Genomic DNA, 13,341 nt, shown 5'->3' with positions numbered 1-13,341 from the left:
CTCCACTTGACTAATGGTGTTTTTATTTTCTTTCTCTGAGATGTCATTAGCTGTCTGGAGGGAGTCCGCTCGTTAATTTATAAATGCACATTTTCTTTTCCTCCCTGCATCCTGTCATCTTGTTAAAAAGCTGGAGCACAGCACAACAGGGTGCCCACGGGGAAGTTTTTAATGAAAATATGATGAATTTCTCACTTGTAATTTGAGTAATAACCCAATGAACTGGCTGGGGAGGGAGAGCGGATAAAGCAGCAGCTTTTGCTCGCCGTCCCTCCTCCCGCAAGCTGTTTGCAGAGCGGTGAGCGGAGCGGGGCCCTGGCCCTGCCTGTCTGATGCTTTTTGATGGATGCCTACTAATGAGGGGGATACACTCCAGCAGCTCCCTCCTTTGTCTCTCACATCTATTGGGGCCAGCAAGGAGCTGACTCATCGTTATTTATTTCTGTATTCGTCTCCTATATATCTGACACTGGGTAGGACGTGCAGAGCCCCAGGCAAAGCGTGAGCAAGGTTTGTGTGCTGCCCTGGGGCTCAGCGGGGTCCTGCGGTGCAAGTGGCCCCGCACAGCTTGTGGGAAATGAAAGGGGCTGTGCTGTGGGGTGCCCGGGGTGCATGGGGTGCCCGGGGCATGCTGCCTGGCCCACGCCGTGCTCCCCTCTGCCGCAGGCCTGAGGATCCGGCTCTTCAACTTCTCGCTGAAGCTGCTCACCTGCCTCCTGTACATCGTCCGCGTCCTTCTCGACAACCCAGAGGAGGGCATCGGCTGGTGAGTGCCGCTGCTGCCGCCGCCCGGCTCCCCACACCACCCTGTGCAACGGGGAGCGCCGACGCGATGGCAGCTCCTCGCGGCGGGTGCGAAGATGCGCGACGGATGGTTTTTCTCACTCCAGCTGTTTGAATTGGTAGTTTAGCCAAGCTTGCCGGTCTGGTGGGCTTTGCTCCCCACTCAAACCCCGTGGACAGGCGTGTGGGCATCCGCTGCCCCTGCACGGTGCACGGGGGGAAGGTGGTGGAAAAATTCAGCATCACGTTCATTTCCAAATGCTGTCTGGCTCTAACGGTCAGGGGTGCCACGTGGCCTTCAGCCACAAGCAAGAGCTCATGATTACAGGGCATCACCACACAAGTATTTTCTGAATCCCGACGCCCTTGAAGACACTTATGCTAAATCACATTTAAGCATTTGGGAAGGAAATATGTTGTGCCATTTAGGTCCCGGAGGTGACAGATGATTACATACATCAGCTTTGCTCTGGGTTTCAGTATAAGCCTATTTTTAACACGTCCTTGCTTTGTTCAGCTCACGTACAGTGTGGGATTTTTTTCGAGAGCTAGGAGAATTAGCAATTCGATTTGCTCTTTGTAAAGGTTGCAGACTACCAAGTACATCTGCATTGTCCAAAAGTGGTTTCAAATCTGTAAGAATTAAGCGTGACACAGATGCGTATCCTGGAAAGGTTCAGCACAGCTGCAGCTCAGGGAAGTCCACTCTCCTGAGGGTGTGTGGCCAAATAAAGGCTGGCCCGTGGGAACACATCCCTTGCAGCAAGGCAGGGGGAGAGCTTGGCTTCGGTGCTGCCTGCCTGGCTGGCTGCTCGGGGCCCAGCTAGCCTTGTCCTAGAAGCCAAAGTTCAGCAGCTTTTGCTAATTGTAACCTGGTAATTCCCAGCTGTGTTCGAGCACCCTGCCCTGGGACCCCCGTGCCCAGTGAGTAGCAGTGATTTGCAGCATCGCTGGTACAGGCTGAAGTATCTGATGGGTCTTATTCTCCAGTAATAAGATGTTCAAAATAGCCCGGGTGAGACAGGCTCCTGGGGAAAGCCCAGGCTATAGGGACCGGTGTACATTTGGATCTGTGGGAGTGTTGTCCGGGGGCCTCCCCCAGCATCAGGACAGAGCAGCGAGGGCACCCCATGAGCCCGGGGAGTCCACACCAGCACCCCTTTTCCTTCCTCCCCACCGCTGACTGCTTTCCCCTGCTTTATCTTTCTCTTCTCCTAGCTGGGAATGCGAAAAGCAGAATTACACGACGTTCAACCAGTCCACGAAGATAAACTGGTGAGTCGGGAGTTGCTCCAGTGCTGGGGTCTGGCTCTGCTGGGACGTGGGGACACAGTGATGGATGCGGCTGGTGCTGGCAGCTGCCCATGGCCATTTCTTGGTCACGGGGCTGCTTGAGGGATGCGGAGCAGCATCCCAGGATCAAATCAATTGACAAGTGCCTGTGGCTGCACCCTTGGGAATGGCTTATTCCCAGTGCAGAGGCTGCTTGAACAAACTGTCCGGTACGGAACAGCAGTACCAGTCCTGTGCTGGATCCTGCATCAGTGATGGCCTCAGATTTGCTTTTGTTGGGGGGGTAAAGGCACTGCTAGTTGGGCTACAGTTTAGATCTGTTTTGAATTTTCTTTGCAGGTCACACATCTTCTGGGTGGATAGAAAAATGCCGCTGTGGGCAGTGCAGGTGAGTGCCCAGACCTCGGGCATGGTCGTGCAGGAGCACGGCAGGAGCTGGGGTTTGAGCTCTGCTGCCAGCCGGTCTCTGGGCATCCTCTGCCCGCAACAGCGAGGGGCAACCGGTTCTCTTGGGTGAGCAGAAAATGAGCTGGGGCTTCTGCTGGGAGCAACAACATGGCCCTAGGTGAAAATCCCAGGGACTGATAGGAGAGGACAAGCTGTAGGAAGGTAGAATCGCGAGGCTTGCTCAGGTCCTGCCCAGCCCGGATGCAGCTGTACCAGTCACGGGCTATTTTCAGGCCTGGCAGCTGCCTGGGGAATCGCTTGCAGGAGGGTTGAGCGCCCATCGGCTTCTGCTCAGGGCTGCCTCACGCCTGCTGCTCGTGCGTGGCAGACGTTGACACCGACGGGGGCAGAGGAATCAAACAAACAGACCTGTGTCTGCGATCCCCGCGGGCTGCTCGTCGCACGGGGCGGGGAGGGCTGGGCAGAGCTCTGAGCGACTGAGGACGCATCCAACAAGCCCTCAGCACCCTTTGCCTGTCTGTCTCTGCAGGTCAGCATAGCTTTAATCAGCTTTCTGGAGACCATGCTGCTCATCTATCTCAGCTACAAGGTAAGTGCCCCGGGGCGGGCGGTGGACAGTGATGCGCAGTCTGGGTCTGACCCCCCGCCGTGAATTCATTTCTCTGTCTTTGAGCTGTCTGAAGCCTGAAGCATCCCGAGAGGACATTTGTCTGGGCGATGTCTCAGCTGGCTGTGGCTGTTTTCCTTTCTCATTCCCCCTCGGGCCGCTGGATGAGTGTTTGGCAGAGCAGAGCTGGGGGATCTCTTCTTTTTCCACCTTTAAATTCAGACCTGTTTTACAAAGGTTCACTGGTTTTTTGGAGGGGCCAGATTGATGCACGCTGCGTTTCCTAAGGTTGAGGACCTGGAGCTGAGCTCGGCAGCGTGACCCCTGCTTGTGCCAAGGTCTGCTGCCTCCGGAGGTAGCAGGCACAGCTCCAAGCCAGACAGGGAGAAGCATAGGCTGACTCCCCCAGCCCCTTAAAATGGCCAAGAAAAGTGACCTGAACAAATGGCATCTTCTTGGGGTCCCTGGGACAGTTGGCAGAAGAGACTCAGACCCTGTGTCACCCGCCTGGTTTGAGTGCCAGCGATCTGTATCAGTCACTCTCATTCCCCGTCCTTGCACGAAGCGTTGTTATCCCCCGGCTTTGGGCAGCAGCAGTGATGGACAGAGGGACGTCGTGGCTGCAGAAAGGACTGAACAGTTTGGGAAGGTGTTACTGACTCCAGCGTGTCTGCCGCCAGCACTGCATCTCTCTCCCGCAGGCAAATCGGAGCATCTCTGGCTGCTCTGGTGTACTTCCCCCATCTAGCAGGGTCTGTGGCAGAGTGGGAGCTTTTTAATTGTCATTTGGCAGCTTTTTAAGCTTATTTCGTTATTATTTGGTTTTAATTCCTCAGGGGAACATCTGGGAACAGATTTTTCGCATTTCATTCATCCTTGAAATGATCAACACGGTGCCGTTTATTATCACGGTGAGTGTTTCCCAGTGACATTTTAAAGCGGCTTTAAGTTTAATAAGTAGTGTAGTTTTGGTGGTGAAATAAAGAAAAAATGGATGTCTGGCCAAGTAGTATTTAAAGCTGGCAGGAAATTTTTTTTTTCAATATTTTTCAACATAATGACTTTCTCTGGAGCGTTATCCCAAAAACCATCCTCTGCTTTCAGCTGCTCCACTGCAGCCGGGGGAGCAGGGCCGCTTTCACTGGCAGCCTCTGCAGAGGCCAGTGCTTAGTTTAGAGACAGATCCTTCCCAACAGGGCTCGAATTGGCTGTTTATAGCTTCTTTTGATAAAGAGCATGGATTTTTCTGCAAGTAACTCTTGCTTTTGTAGATATTCTGGCCTCCTTTGCGGAATTTGTTTATTCCTGTGTTTCTGAACTGCTGGCTTGCCAAGTACGCCCTGGAGAACATGATCGTGAGTGACCGTACACATCCTTTCGCCCTGGGTCCCTCTGTCCTGGGGATGCTGAGGGCAGCGTGGCCGGGGGGGCCCTCACCTGCCTCCGGCTCTCGGGCAGGTTTTTGGTGCTTGGTGTGTGCAGCCGTGCCGGGGTTGGTGGGAGGCGAGGCTTTGCCAGCTGGTGATGCTGGGCTGTGGGCCTGAGCAGGAGCCCTTCGGTGTCTCAGCCACGTTGGCTCTGTTGGCTGTGTATTGACAGGGACGGCCTCCGGCTGTCCCTGGGATACAGTATCACAGAATCACAGAATCATTAAGGTTGGAAAAGACCTGTAAGATCATCAAGTCCAACCATCAACCCAACCCCACCATGCCCACTAAACCATGTCCCGCAGTGCCACATCCACACATTCCTTGAACACCTCCAGGGATGGTGACTCCACCACCTCCCTGGGCAGCCTCTTCCAGTGCTTCACCACTCTCTCAGGAAAGAAATTTTTCCTAATATCCAGCCTAAACGTCTCCTGGCACAACTTGAGGCCATTTCCTCTTGTCCTGTCACTTGTCACTTGGGAGAAGAGACCAACAGCCATTCCCACATGCCCACTCAAGCTGTCTCTCCCAGCAGCAGAGCCCAGACCTGCTCACAGAAATGCACATCCCTTTTCAAGGGCCAAATTCTGGCCTGATCTCCACCTGCGGGGGCATTGCTGGAGCCAGCAAGACAGCAGCTGGTACTTGGAGGAGTACTTTATCCTCAGCCTTGGAGAAGCACTTTTTCTCAGCCAACCAAGGAGGAGTTGGTGAGTCCTCTCCTTTCTTCCCAGAACGACCTGCACCGAGCCATACAAAGGACCCAGTCTGCGATGTTTAACCAGGTGCTCATTCTGATCTGCACCCTCCTGTGTCTCGTTTTCACAGGGTGAGTGTTGCTCTTCATTTCACTAAGCCACCTTCTTCATCCAGGGAAATGGGCTTTGCACGGACCAGGGGTGACTGGCAGAGCCGGGCTCTCGCAGGGCTCACAGGAGAGGGAGGTGGGGTGGGACCTTCCCAGCTGCGGTGGGATGGCACTGCCAAGACCTAATGTTGCGATCTGGGAAGCTAGAGGAGCTTCTGCCTTTAAGGGGTGTCTTCTAGCTTGATTTTTCAGCCTGAGAGGTTTGTGCGCACTGAAGAAAGCAGAACTGTTCAGGGCTGCTGATTAGATTGAACTCCCGAGCCTTTGGCAGCCTTTCTTTGCTAATGGGACAAATCTCAGTTCCTCAGGCTCAGTTTTGGAATCAGGGGACCCATGGCAAGGAGTGTTTCACGTGCGTCCATGGGCTTTCGCTTGGGCACAGTCGTGTCTGCTGGAGCTTTAGTAGGATCCCCCTGTACCATCAGCCCCCGGCACTGGGCTTCTCCCTGCCTTGCTTCATTCCCCAGCGCACTGATCAATTCCTATTTTAGAAACTAATTATCCTCCCTAATTATATGATTTTAACAGAGAATTTTTGATGGGCATGTGTGAGGATGAGGGTGTTGTCATAGGGAGATGGGTGATGCGGACACACGAGTCTCAGAGCAGGGCTGAGTGCTGCAGGGTCAAGGGCAGGGATAGCAGCTTCCCACGGGGACACGCGCTCGGACGTATGTGACGGCTCATTCACCAGGACCCATTGCACTCGCTGGCTCCGACCACAGTCTTCCTCCCCACCAAGTTACCATGGCTGCTGAGCCCATTTGTGTGATAGGCCACTGGGGCTCTTGCTAATTAACTGGGCCCTTGACCCCACGCATTGCCAACGTCAAGGACATCTCTTTATAAAGGAGTCAGTTCTCATTGCTGGGTACTTAGCTTTGAATTAGGCTTCTTGAATTTTCCTCTGGCTCCCTTGGTCTGGATTTGTAGCATATAATACCATTAAGTTGCTGAACAGACAGGAAATGAAGCTTTTAGGCTCATGAGTCTTTGGCAATAAAGACAATCCTCTCATGTGAATGACTAAGGCAATTTCGGAGCTCATCAGTGCTCCCTGCCCGTAGCACCTCCTGCCCGCTGGGGCCGTGGACGTGTTTCTTGCCGGATCCGGCAGGGCTACAGTTCGGGTCCAGGACGACTTAGGTTGCTAAACTAAACTTGGGTTTAGCAAGATGACTTTGAAACTGCAGGTTTGTGGAGTTATGCTGCCTGCCCATCCGCGGGGAGCGAGGCGGCTCTGTGGCACCGCTTTGCAAGGGTAGCGGCATGGAGCCTGGAGTGGGCAACAGGATCTGCCTCCCGCCTGCCAGAACACATCCCCCCTATAAGTGAGAGCCCTTCCCGTGGGCTGAGTCCCTCCAGAGCCTTACTGGGACAGCTGCTTGCTTCCACATTTTGGTTTTTTGCAATGCAAGGGCAGCCCCTGGGTGATGTTCAACATGCCGTCCATGGCATGGTCTTATCGTGACCTGTCACACGGGACCTAGACTTCCCCACGCTGCTTTGGTGAGCAACCACATCAAACGAACTCCTTCCTCTGTAAGCGCCATTAGCTGAATCATTTCTGTTGGTGGCACTGCTGACGCTGACAGCGTGTTACAGACAAATTTCCCCCATGGACAATGGTCTAAGTTGCCTTCTAGGGTTCCCTGCTGGCTTCAGCACGAGCTACGGGCACTGCCTGTCGCCTGGGCAGGGAAGCACTCTCTGTGATACATGCTTTCTCCCTTCAGGACCTGTGGCATCCAGCATTTAGAAAGAGCAGGTGAGAAGCTCTCCCTCTTCAAGTCCTTCTATTTCTGCATCGTCACCTTTTCCACCGTGGGCTACGGAGACGTGACACCAAAGATCTGGCCCTCCCAGCTCCTTGTCGTGATAATGATTTGCGTCGCCCTGGTCGTGCTGCCGCTCCAGGTTAGATGTGCGCAGCCAAGGATGGAGAGGGATGCAGAGCTTGCACCCGGGCAGCCCTGCCGATGGGGACATCAGCTCTTTGCCTTCATTTGCAGTTCGAGGAGCTCGTCTACCTGTGGATGGAGCGGCAGAAGTCGGGAGGCAATTACAGTCGTCACCGTGCCCAGACGGAGAAACACGTCGTCCTTTGTGTCAGCTCCCTTAAGATTGATCTCCTCATGGACTTCCTCAACGAGTTTTATGCCCACCCGCGCCTGCAGGTGAGGACCAGGCGTGTTGCCACGCTGTGCTCGGTCAATGCTTGCCCTTGCCAGGCTCACAGCCTTGCTGGGCACGGCCAGGTCGCTGCTGGTGGTGAGTGCCCTGCCCAGCTACAGTGGATGTGGCAAAGAATAAGGTAAAAACCAGCAAGCCCGGCACTGGGAAGCAGGTGCTGCCCTGGCCAAGCAGAGGTGACAAGTGGTACCCTGCAGCCACCTCACTTTGCCATCTCAGCCGTGGCACTCTCTCTGCCTGAGCCACCCCGCTTTCTGACCAAGCTTGTTAGAGCACTGTGTAAGCTCTAAAAGTCCCCAGAGGGACTTTTCTAGATTTGAGGGTGTCTTTACTGAATGAAGAATCTCAGACAGAAACAGAACGTGTAATTGCTAAACCTCGGCGGGATTTACCCAGTTCTAACTGGAGTATCCCCACATAATAAGTGATCTTCTTGCAAATGACTGTGCCTTTCCTGCTCCCCAGGACGAGAGCATCACAGATGTGTTTCAGATTTGCATTTCATTCCAACACTCACATACGCTTCATTACTATCACCCAGCCTTGACTCCATACGTTCAAGCTTTAAAACCCTGCTTGTTGCAGTAGCTTCAAGAGGCTCCGCTTTGTGGTGGGCATGCAGCTCTTTCCCAGTTCGGGGGTCAGATGTGCCTGCATTGGCTTTATGATGCAGAGTGGGGTGGAGAGGATGCTGATGTGTTTCCCAAGACCCTTGCAGGACCCGGGAGCAGGGGCAGGGGCTGTCACACACCAGGAGCCAATATCAGAAGCCCCAGAGGAGCTGTTTGCTCAGGCAGCAAAACCCCGTGTCTCGGCTCGCTGCGGCAGGCGTCTGCGGGACCGCCAGCCTGCCGACCCATGAGAGCCTCTCTCTTTCAGGATTACTACGTGGTGATACTTTGCCCAACAGAGATGGATATCCAGGTGCGGCGGGTCCTGCAGATCCCTCTGTGGTCGCAGCGAGTGATCTACCTCCAGGGCTCTGCGCTGAAGGACCAAGACCTCATGAGAGCCAAGTGAGCAGAGGGTCATGCTGCACATCCATGGCGAGGCCAGTCCTGCCACACTGCTGAGCTGCCCACAGGCCTTGGAGCCACAGAGGAGGGTCCCCAGTTCTGTCAGCCCAGATGCATGAGGATGGGTGTCCCTGCACGCCTTCGCTGGGGGGCTCGGAGGGGGCTGGCAGTGCCCTGACTGGCATGGGTAGATGCCTGGCTTTGCTGGCCCGTGCAATTCATGGGGTTGCTGCTCTCTGTTTGCAGGATGGACAACGGAGAAGCCTGCTTCATTCTCAGCAGCCGAAACGAGGTGGACCGCACCGCGGCGGTAAGCCAGGCCTGGGGGATGGCACGGTTGGGGATTATTCATTTCTCAGCCGGAAGGGACCGGGGTGATCGCTGGATCTTGCCTCTGCCTGGCACAGGAGCGTTCTGGGAGGCAGCCGGGGCAAGAGCATGGAGTTCAAGTGCTGAGCTCTGTCCCCTGGGCACCCACCTGTGCACCCTGCGTGCCCTGGGGCAGCTCACCCCAAAACCTCCTCGCCTAATGCAATCTTACCCCAGCCTGGGCAGGGACTTTGCTGGGAAGAACTTAGTTTTGGAGCCATGGGAGAAGGAGGGGGTGGCAGCAGGGTCGGTGCCAAGGATGCTGCCTGTGCCGTGGCGGTGCGTCCTGTTTGCCCATGCTGTCCTGAGCCCACGTGGCCCCACTGGAGGGGTCTTTTCTGCAGGTGCTGACGTGCGGAGCAGAGGGTGTCATGCTCCGTCCCTGCTGCCAAGGCACTGCCTGGCCCTTCTGTCCTTTGGCACTTGGCATGGGGAAAGCTCAGGGACATGCGGCAGCACGCTGCCGGCTGAACCCCTGCGGACTCACCTTCCCTCTGCCGTCCCAGTTTCCCATCGGTGCTGGGTTTTGGGGAGCAGGGGAGGGAGGTTATCTCCCATTAGCAGTCGGTGTTGGAGGAGGCCTTGCCATACACCTCCACGGTGACTGGGTGCTTTGCCGTTCATCCCGGGTGTAGAAGCATTGGGGAAAATAAGGCATCAGACAAGTACCTCTTGCTCTTCTCCTCGGCTAGGACCATCAGACCATCCTGAGAGCCTGGGCTGTGAAAGATTTTGCTCCAAACTGTCCTCTCTACGTTCAGATCCTAAAGCCTGAAAACAAGTTTCACGTCAAGTTTGCTGGTGAGTCAGAGGAGCTGCGTGGCAGCGGGCAGCACTGCTCGCTCCGCTGGTCTGGACAGTCTGTCCTGCCATCACAGATGTTTCCAGCGGTGTTTGCATCTCGGAGGAGTCCATGACCTGGTGCTGAGACTCCTCCCGATTGCTGGATGACATTTTAGGGCCGTCAGCCCCGTGATAACGATGCACACTAATGCCTGCAGCAACGCGCCTGGGGCCGGGGGAGAACTGGCTCTGGGCTGCCCCGGGCTGGGCTGCGTGCGGGCACACCAGTCCCATGCGTGCCTGGGCATGTGTTCCCATGGACGCGGCGGCGGTGGCATCGGTGGGCTGGCCTCCCCCTGGCTGGTTTCCAGCCTGCATCCCTGTTTTCCTACCTGCATTAATCCCATTCGTGGTGTTCCCCGTGGGCTGTTGATCAGCTGAAAGCCCTCCCAGACTGGCAGGAGGAGGAAGCACCCAGTCCCCAACACCACCCCAAAATTACCGCATCCCTGGGCACTGCCAGCTGAGGAACCCTGCCGTCCCCCTCCCCGCCGTGACGGTCCCCTCTGCCTTTCAGATCACGTCGTCTGCGAAGAGGAGTGCAAATACGCCATGCTGGCACTGAACTGCGTCTGCCCCGCCACCTCCACCCTCATCACGCTGCTGGTTCACACCTCCCGTGGCCAGTGAGTACTGCCTGCCCCTGCCCGCCCCTGCCCGCCTGCCTGCCCTCGCCTCCACCACCCCAGCCTGAGCATGGAGGGACGGCAGAGCTGGTGGTGGGGGCTCTGGGCCCAGGGGGATTAGGTGGGGGTCTCACGGGGGTCTGGGGGATCACACTGGGACCTGGGACCCCAAGGCAGGTTGGGACCAAAAGGGGGAAATTGTAGGGGGAAAACACCAGTGCAGATGGGCTGGCCAACACCACCATTCCAGAGACTGGGAATAAAAATATCTTCTTTATACTGGCATGGTCCCGCTGGCGGGAAGGTTAATTCACAGCCCGTGCAAACCCGGACCCTGCAGGCTGTTTGGCGGGTTTATATAAAGCACAGCTGGAAGGAGCTCTGCCAGCCCGGTAAAACGGTGGTGTGAGTCCTGCGCCCCTTGGCCAGTCAGAAATGTCTGTATTTTGGGTAAAGTGCCATCAAAAACATTATGAAACATCATTGCCAGAGGACTCTCACCCCACACTCGGAGCTGTTTGCCAACACGGGCTCTGAACCCTGCCTCTGCGCCCCCCGGGAGCCCTCGTTAAATAAAAAGGCACTTAAAATCAGAAATGAAAACGAGCTCGTCCTCACCCTGTGAACACCGACAGCTCGTGGAGATGTGTCTCTGTCATCTCACCGCTGTTAGTCTAAATGACAGCTTCAGCACTTAGCACTCCCGTCGTGTGGCTCTGCCCTGGGCGCTGGCTGGCATGCCAGGGTCTGTGCCAGCACCGGGGTGTCCTGTCCTGGCACCGTGGGGGGGGTCCCATCCCAGCACAAGGGAGGGGTCCCATCCCAGCACCAGGGGGGTCCTGTCCCGGCACTGGATGGGTCCATCCCAGCACGCTGCTGCTGTCGTTGCAGGGAGGGCCAGGAGTCCCCGGAGCAGTGGCAGCGGATGTACGGGCGCTGCTCGGGCAATGAGGTCTACCACATCCGGATGGGCGACAGCAAGTTCTTCATGGAGTATGAGGGGAAGAGCTTCACCTACGCCGCCTTCCATGCGCACAAGAAGTGAGGGCAGGGGGGTGACGGGCAGGGGTGGGCAGGGCGTATCTGCCAGTCTGCGTCCCTGGGGGGTCGGGGCTGTGGCTGGAGGGTGCTGCAAGGTCCTTCGTGCAGGGACAAAGCCCCAAAGGGGTTTCCTCCAGCTGTGAATGCCCACGTCGTGCTCCCGGCACAGGTACGGCGTCTGCCTGATCGGCATCCGGAGGGAGGAGAACAAAAGCATCCTGCTGAACCCCGGCCCGCGGCACATCATGGCAGCGTCCGACACCTGCTTCTACATCAACATCACCAAGGAGGAGAACTCTGCCTTCATCTTCAAGCAGGAGGAGAAGCAGAAGAAGAAGGGCTTTGCGGGGAGAGGCACCTACGACGGCCCGTCCCGCCTGCCTGTGCACAGCATCATCGCCAGCATGGGTGAGTCGGCGGGGCCTCGGCGGGGCGGGGGGGAGCGGGGCTCCCCGGGAGGGTGGGATAGGATCCTGCACACGCCGTTCGGGCTCCTTCCCTAGGTTTGGTTTCATCTCCTTCCCCAGGTTTGGTTTTATTTTGGTTTTTGCAAACTCCTTGCCATGCCCCCCACCTGGGTGTTGCTGGGAGCCACTGAAAATCCCTTTCCATCCCTTGTCCCAGTCGCCTCACCAGTAAAGTACACACTACCCCTTGTACCCTGGGTGCTCTCAGCAAGCCAAAATATCATTATTAAACCTCGTGATGTCCATTATCATTAACAGTATTTGCATAAATCTGTCAAGCCCTAGCTGGAAGAATAAATGCTCTTGGCTGCATCCTAAATCACGTTTATAATTCACAACCCGATGCAGAGCATAGTTTGCTCTGCAGTGAGTGGTGCATTTTCGCAAATAAAAAATACCATGAGTCATTACTTCCAGCCTGTATCTGGGGAGAGCGAGTTTTGGGGAAGGTGTGCTACACGAGCAGATTGTATTTCAGGCAAATAATTTATGCATTTGTACTCATGAGCAGCAATTTGCATAGATTATCCCCCAGCAAGCCACAAAGCACTTTGCTGAACAGCATTTGTCAGTGTTCTCGTTACGCGGCTTGTTTGCAGAGGGACCTTTGGCAAAAAGAAACACGATGGAGAGAAATCGCACGAGCGCAAGCAGGGCAGCGGTGCCCGGTGAGCCCAGCGCCTGGGCTTTGCGTGCTGGGAAACTCCCTGAGTTCCTGACTGTCTAAAAGTCACTGTTTGGCCAAAACTCAGATGAGAGCCTCAGCAAGAGGCGGCCACAGCTGGGGGACGGGGAGGGTGATGGTCCCCGGGGCCAGCAGCCTGCACCCTCCGTGGGAGCGGCTGAGCTGTGCCCCCGAGGAGATGCTCCACGCAGCAATGCCCAGGCGGAGGTCACTGGTGGGTGCTTTGCCTGCACTCCCTGTGCCCATGAACGGTTTCGCTTCATCTGGGTTGTATTTAACAGGCATGACGCATGGCCCCGCGTGCTCCACCTCGTCCCCGTGCAGGGCTCAAGGGCGCGATGCTTTGCTGAGGCGGCTCTCTTCACCTCCTTATAGCGTGTTTGCTGTGCTTCCTTCCCCACCGTGTCCAGGTACAGTAGCCATGGACCTGCAAAATACGGAGTGCCGCCCCGCTAACAGCAGCAAGCTGACACTGCCGGCGGAGAACGGCTCGGGCAACCGCCGGCCCAGCATTGCACCCGTCCTCGAGCTGGCCGACACCTTGTCCCTGCTGCCCTGCGACCTGCTCAGCGACCAGTCGGAAGATGAGATGACGCAGTCGGACGAGGAGGGGTCGGCGGTTGTGGAGTGAGTCGCCCGCCTCCGGTCAAGCCGTCCCTCGTATCAGAGAGATGGGGACTGTTGTAAATGACGGACATTCAATGGTGCCTGA

The 13,341-nt window shown here is 56.1% G+C and overlaps 1 protein-coding gene across 3 annotated transcripts in view; it reads left to right on the top strand.

Moving 5' to 3' along the window:
* The window catches only part of KCNT1 (potassium sodium-activated channel subfamily T member 1), a 71,188-nt gene that overhangs the window by 46,792 nt on the left and 11,055 nt on the right, over positions 1–13,341 (top strand). For 2 of the 3 annotated variants that reach the window (XM_059828844.1, XM_059828843.1), the window contains exons 3-17: positions 667–766; positions 2,416–2,464; positions 3,014–3,073; positions 3,928–4,002; positions 4,363–4,446; positions 5,256–5,350; positions 7,126–7,306; positions 7,402–7,566; positions 8,462–8,598; positions 8,845–8,908; positions 9,660–9,768; positions 10,328–10,436; positions 11,328–11,477; positions 11,647–11,885; positions 13,040–13,256. In XM_059828844.1, the coding sequence (XP_059684827.1) occupies positions 667–766; positions 2,416–2,464; positions 3,014–3,073; positions 3,928–4,002; positions 4,363–4,446; positions 5,256–5,350; positions 7,126–7,306; positions 7,402–7,566; positions 8,462–8,598; positions 8,845–8,908; positions 9,660–9,768; positions 10,328–10,436; positions 11,328–11,477; positions 11,647–11,885; positions 13,040–13,256 (1,834 nt within the window). Of the gene's footprint in view, positions 1–666; positions 767–2,001; positions 2,059–2,415; positions 2,465–3,013; positions 3,074–3,927; positions 4,003–4,362; positions 4,447–5,255; positions 5,351–7,125; positions 7,307–7,401; positions 7,567–8,461; positions 8,599–8,844; positions 8,909–9,659; positions 9,769–10,327; positions 10,437–11,327; positions 11,478–11,646; positions 11,886–13,039; positions 13,257–13,341 lie in introns of all 3 variants that reach the window. The other variant, XM_059828842.1, reaches the window with a different exon arrangement.

This window comes from Gavia stellata, chromosome 24 (assembly GCF_030936135.1).
Source record: "Gavia stellata isolate bGavSte3 chromosome 24, bGavSte3.hap2, whole genome shotgun sequence".
Classification (NCBI taxonomy): domain Eukaryota; kingdom Metazoa; phylum Chordata; class Aves; order Gaviiformes; family Gaviidae; genus Gavia; species Gavia stellata.
This window is presented reverse-complemented; position numbering and strand designations above follow the sequence as displayed.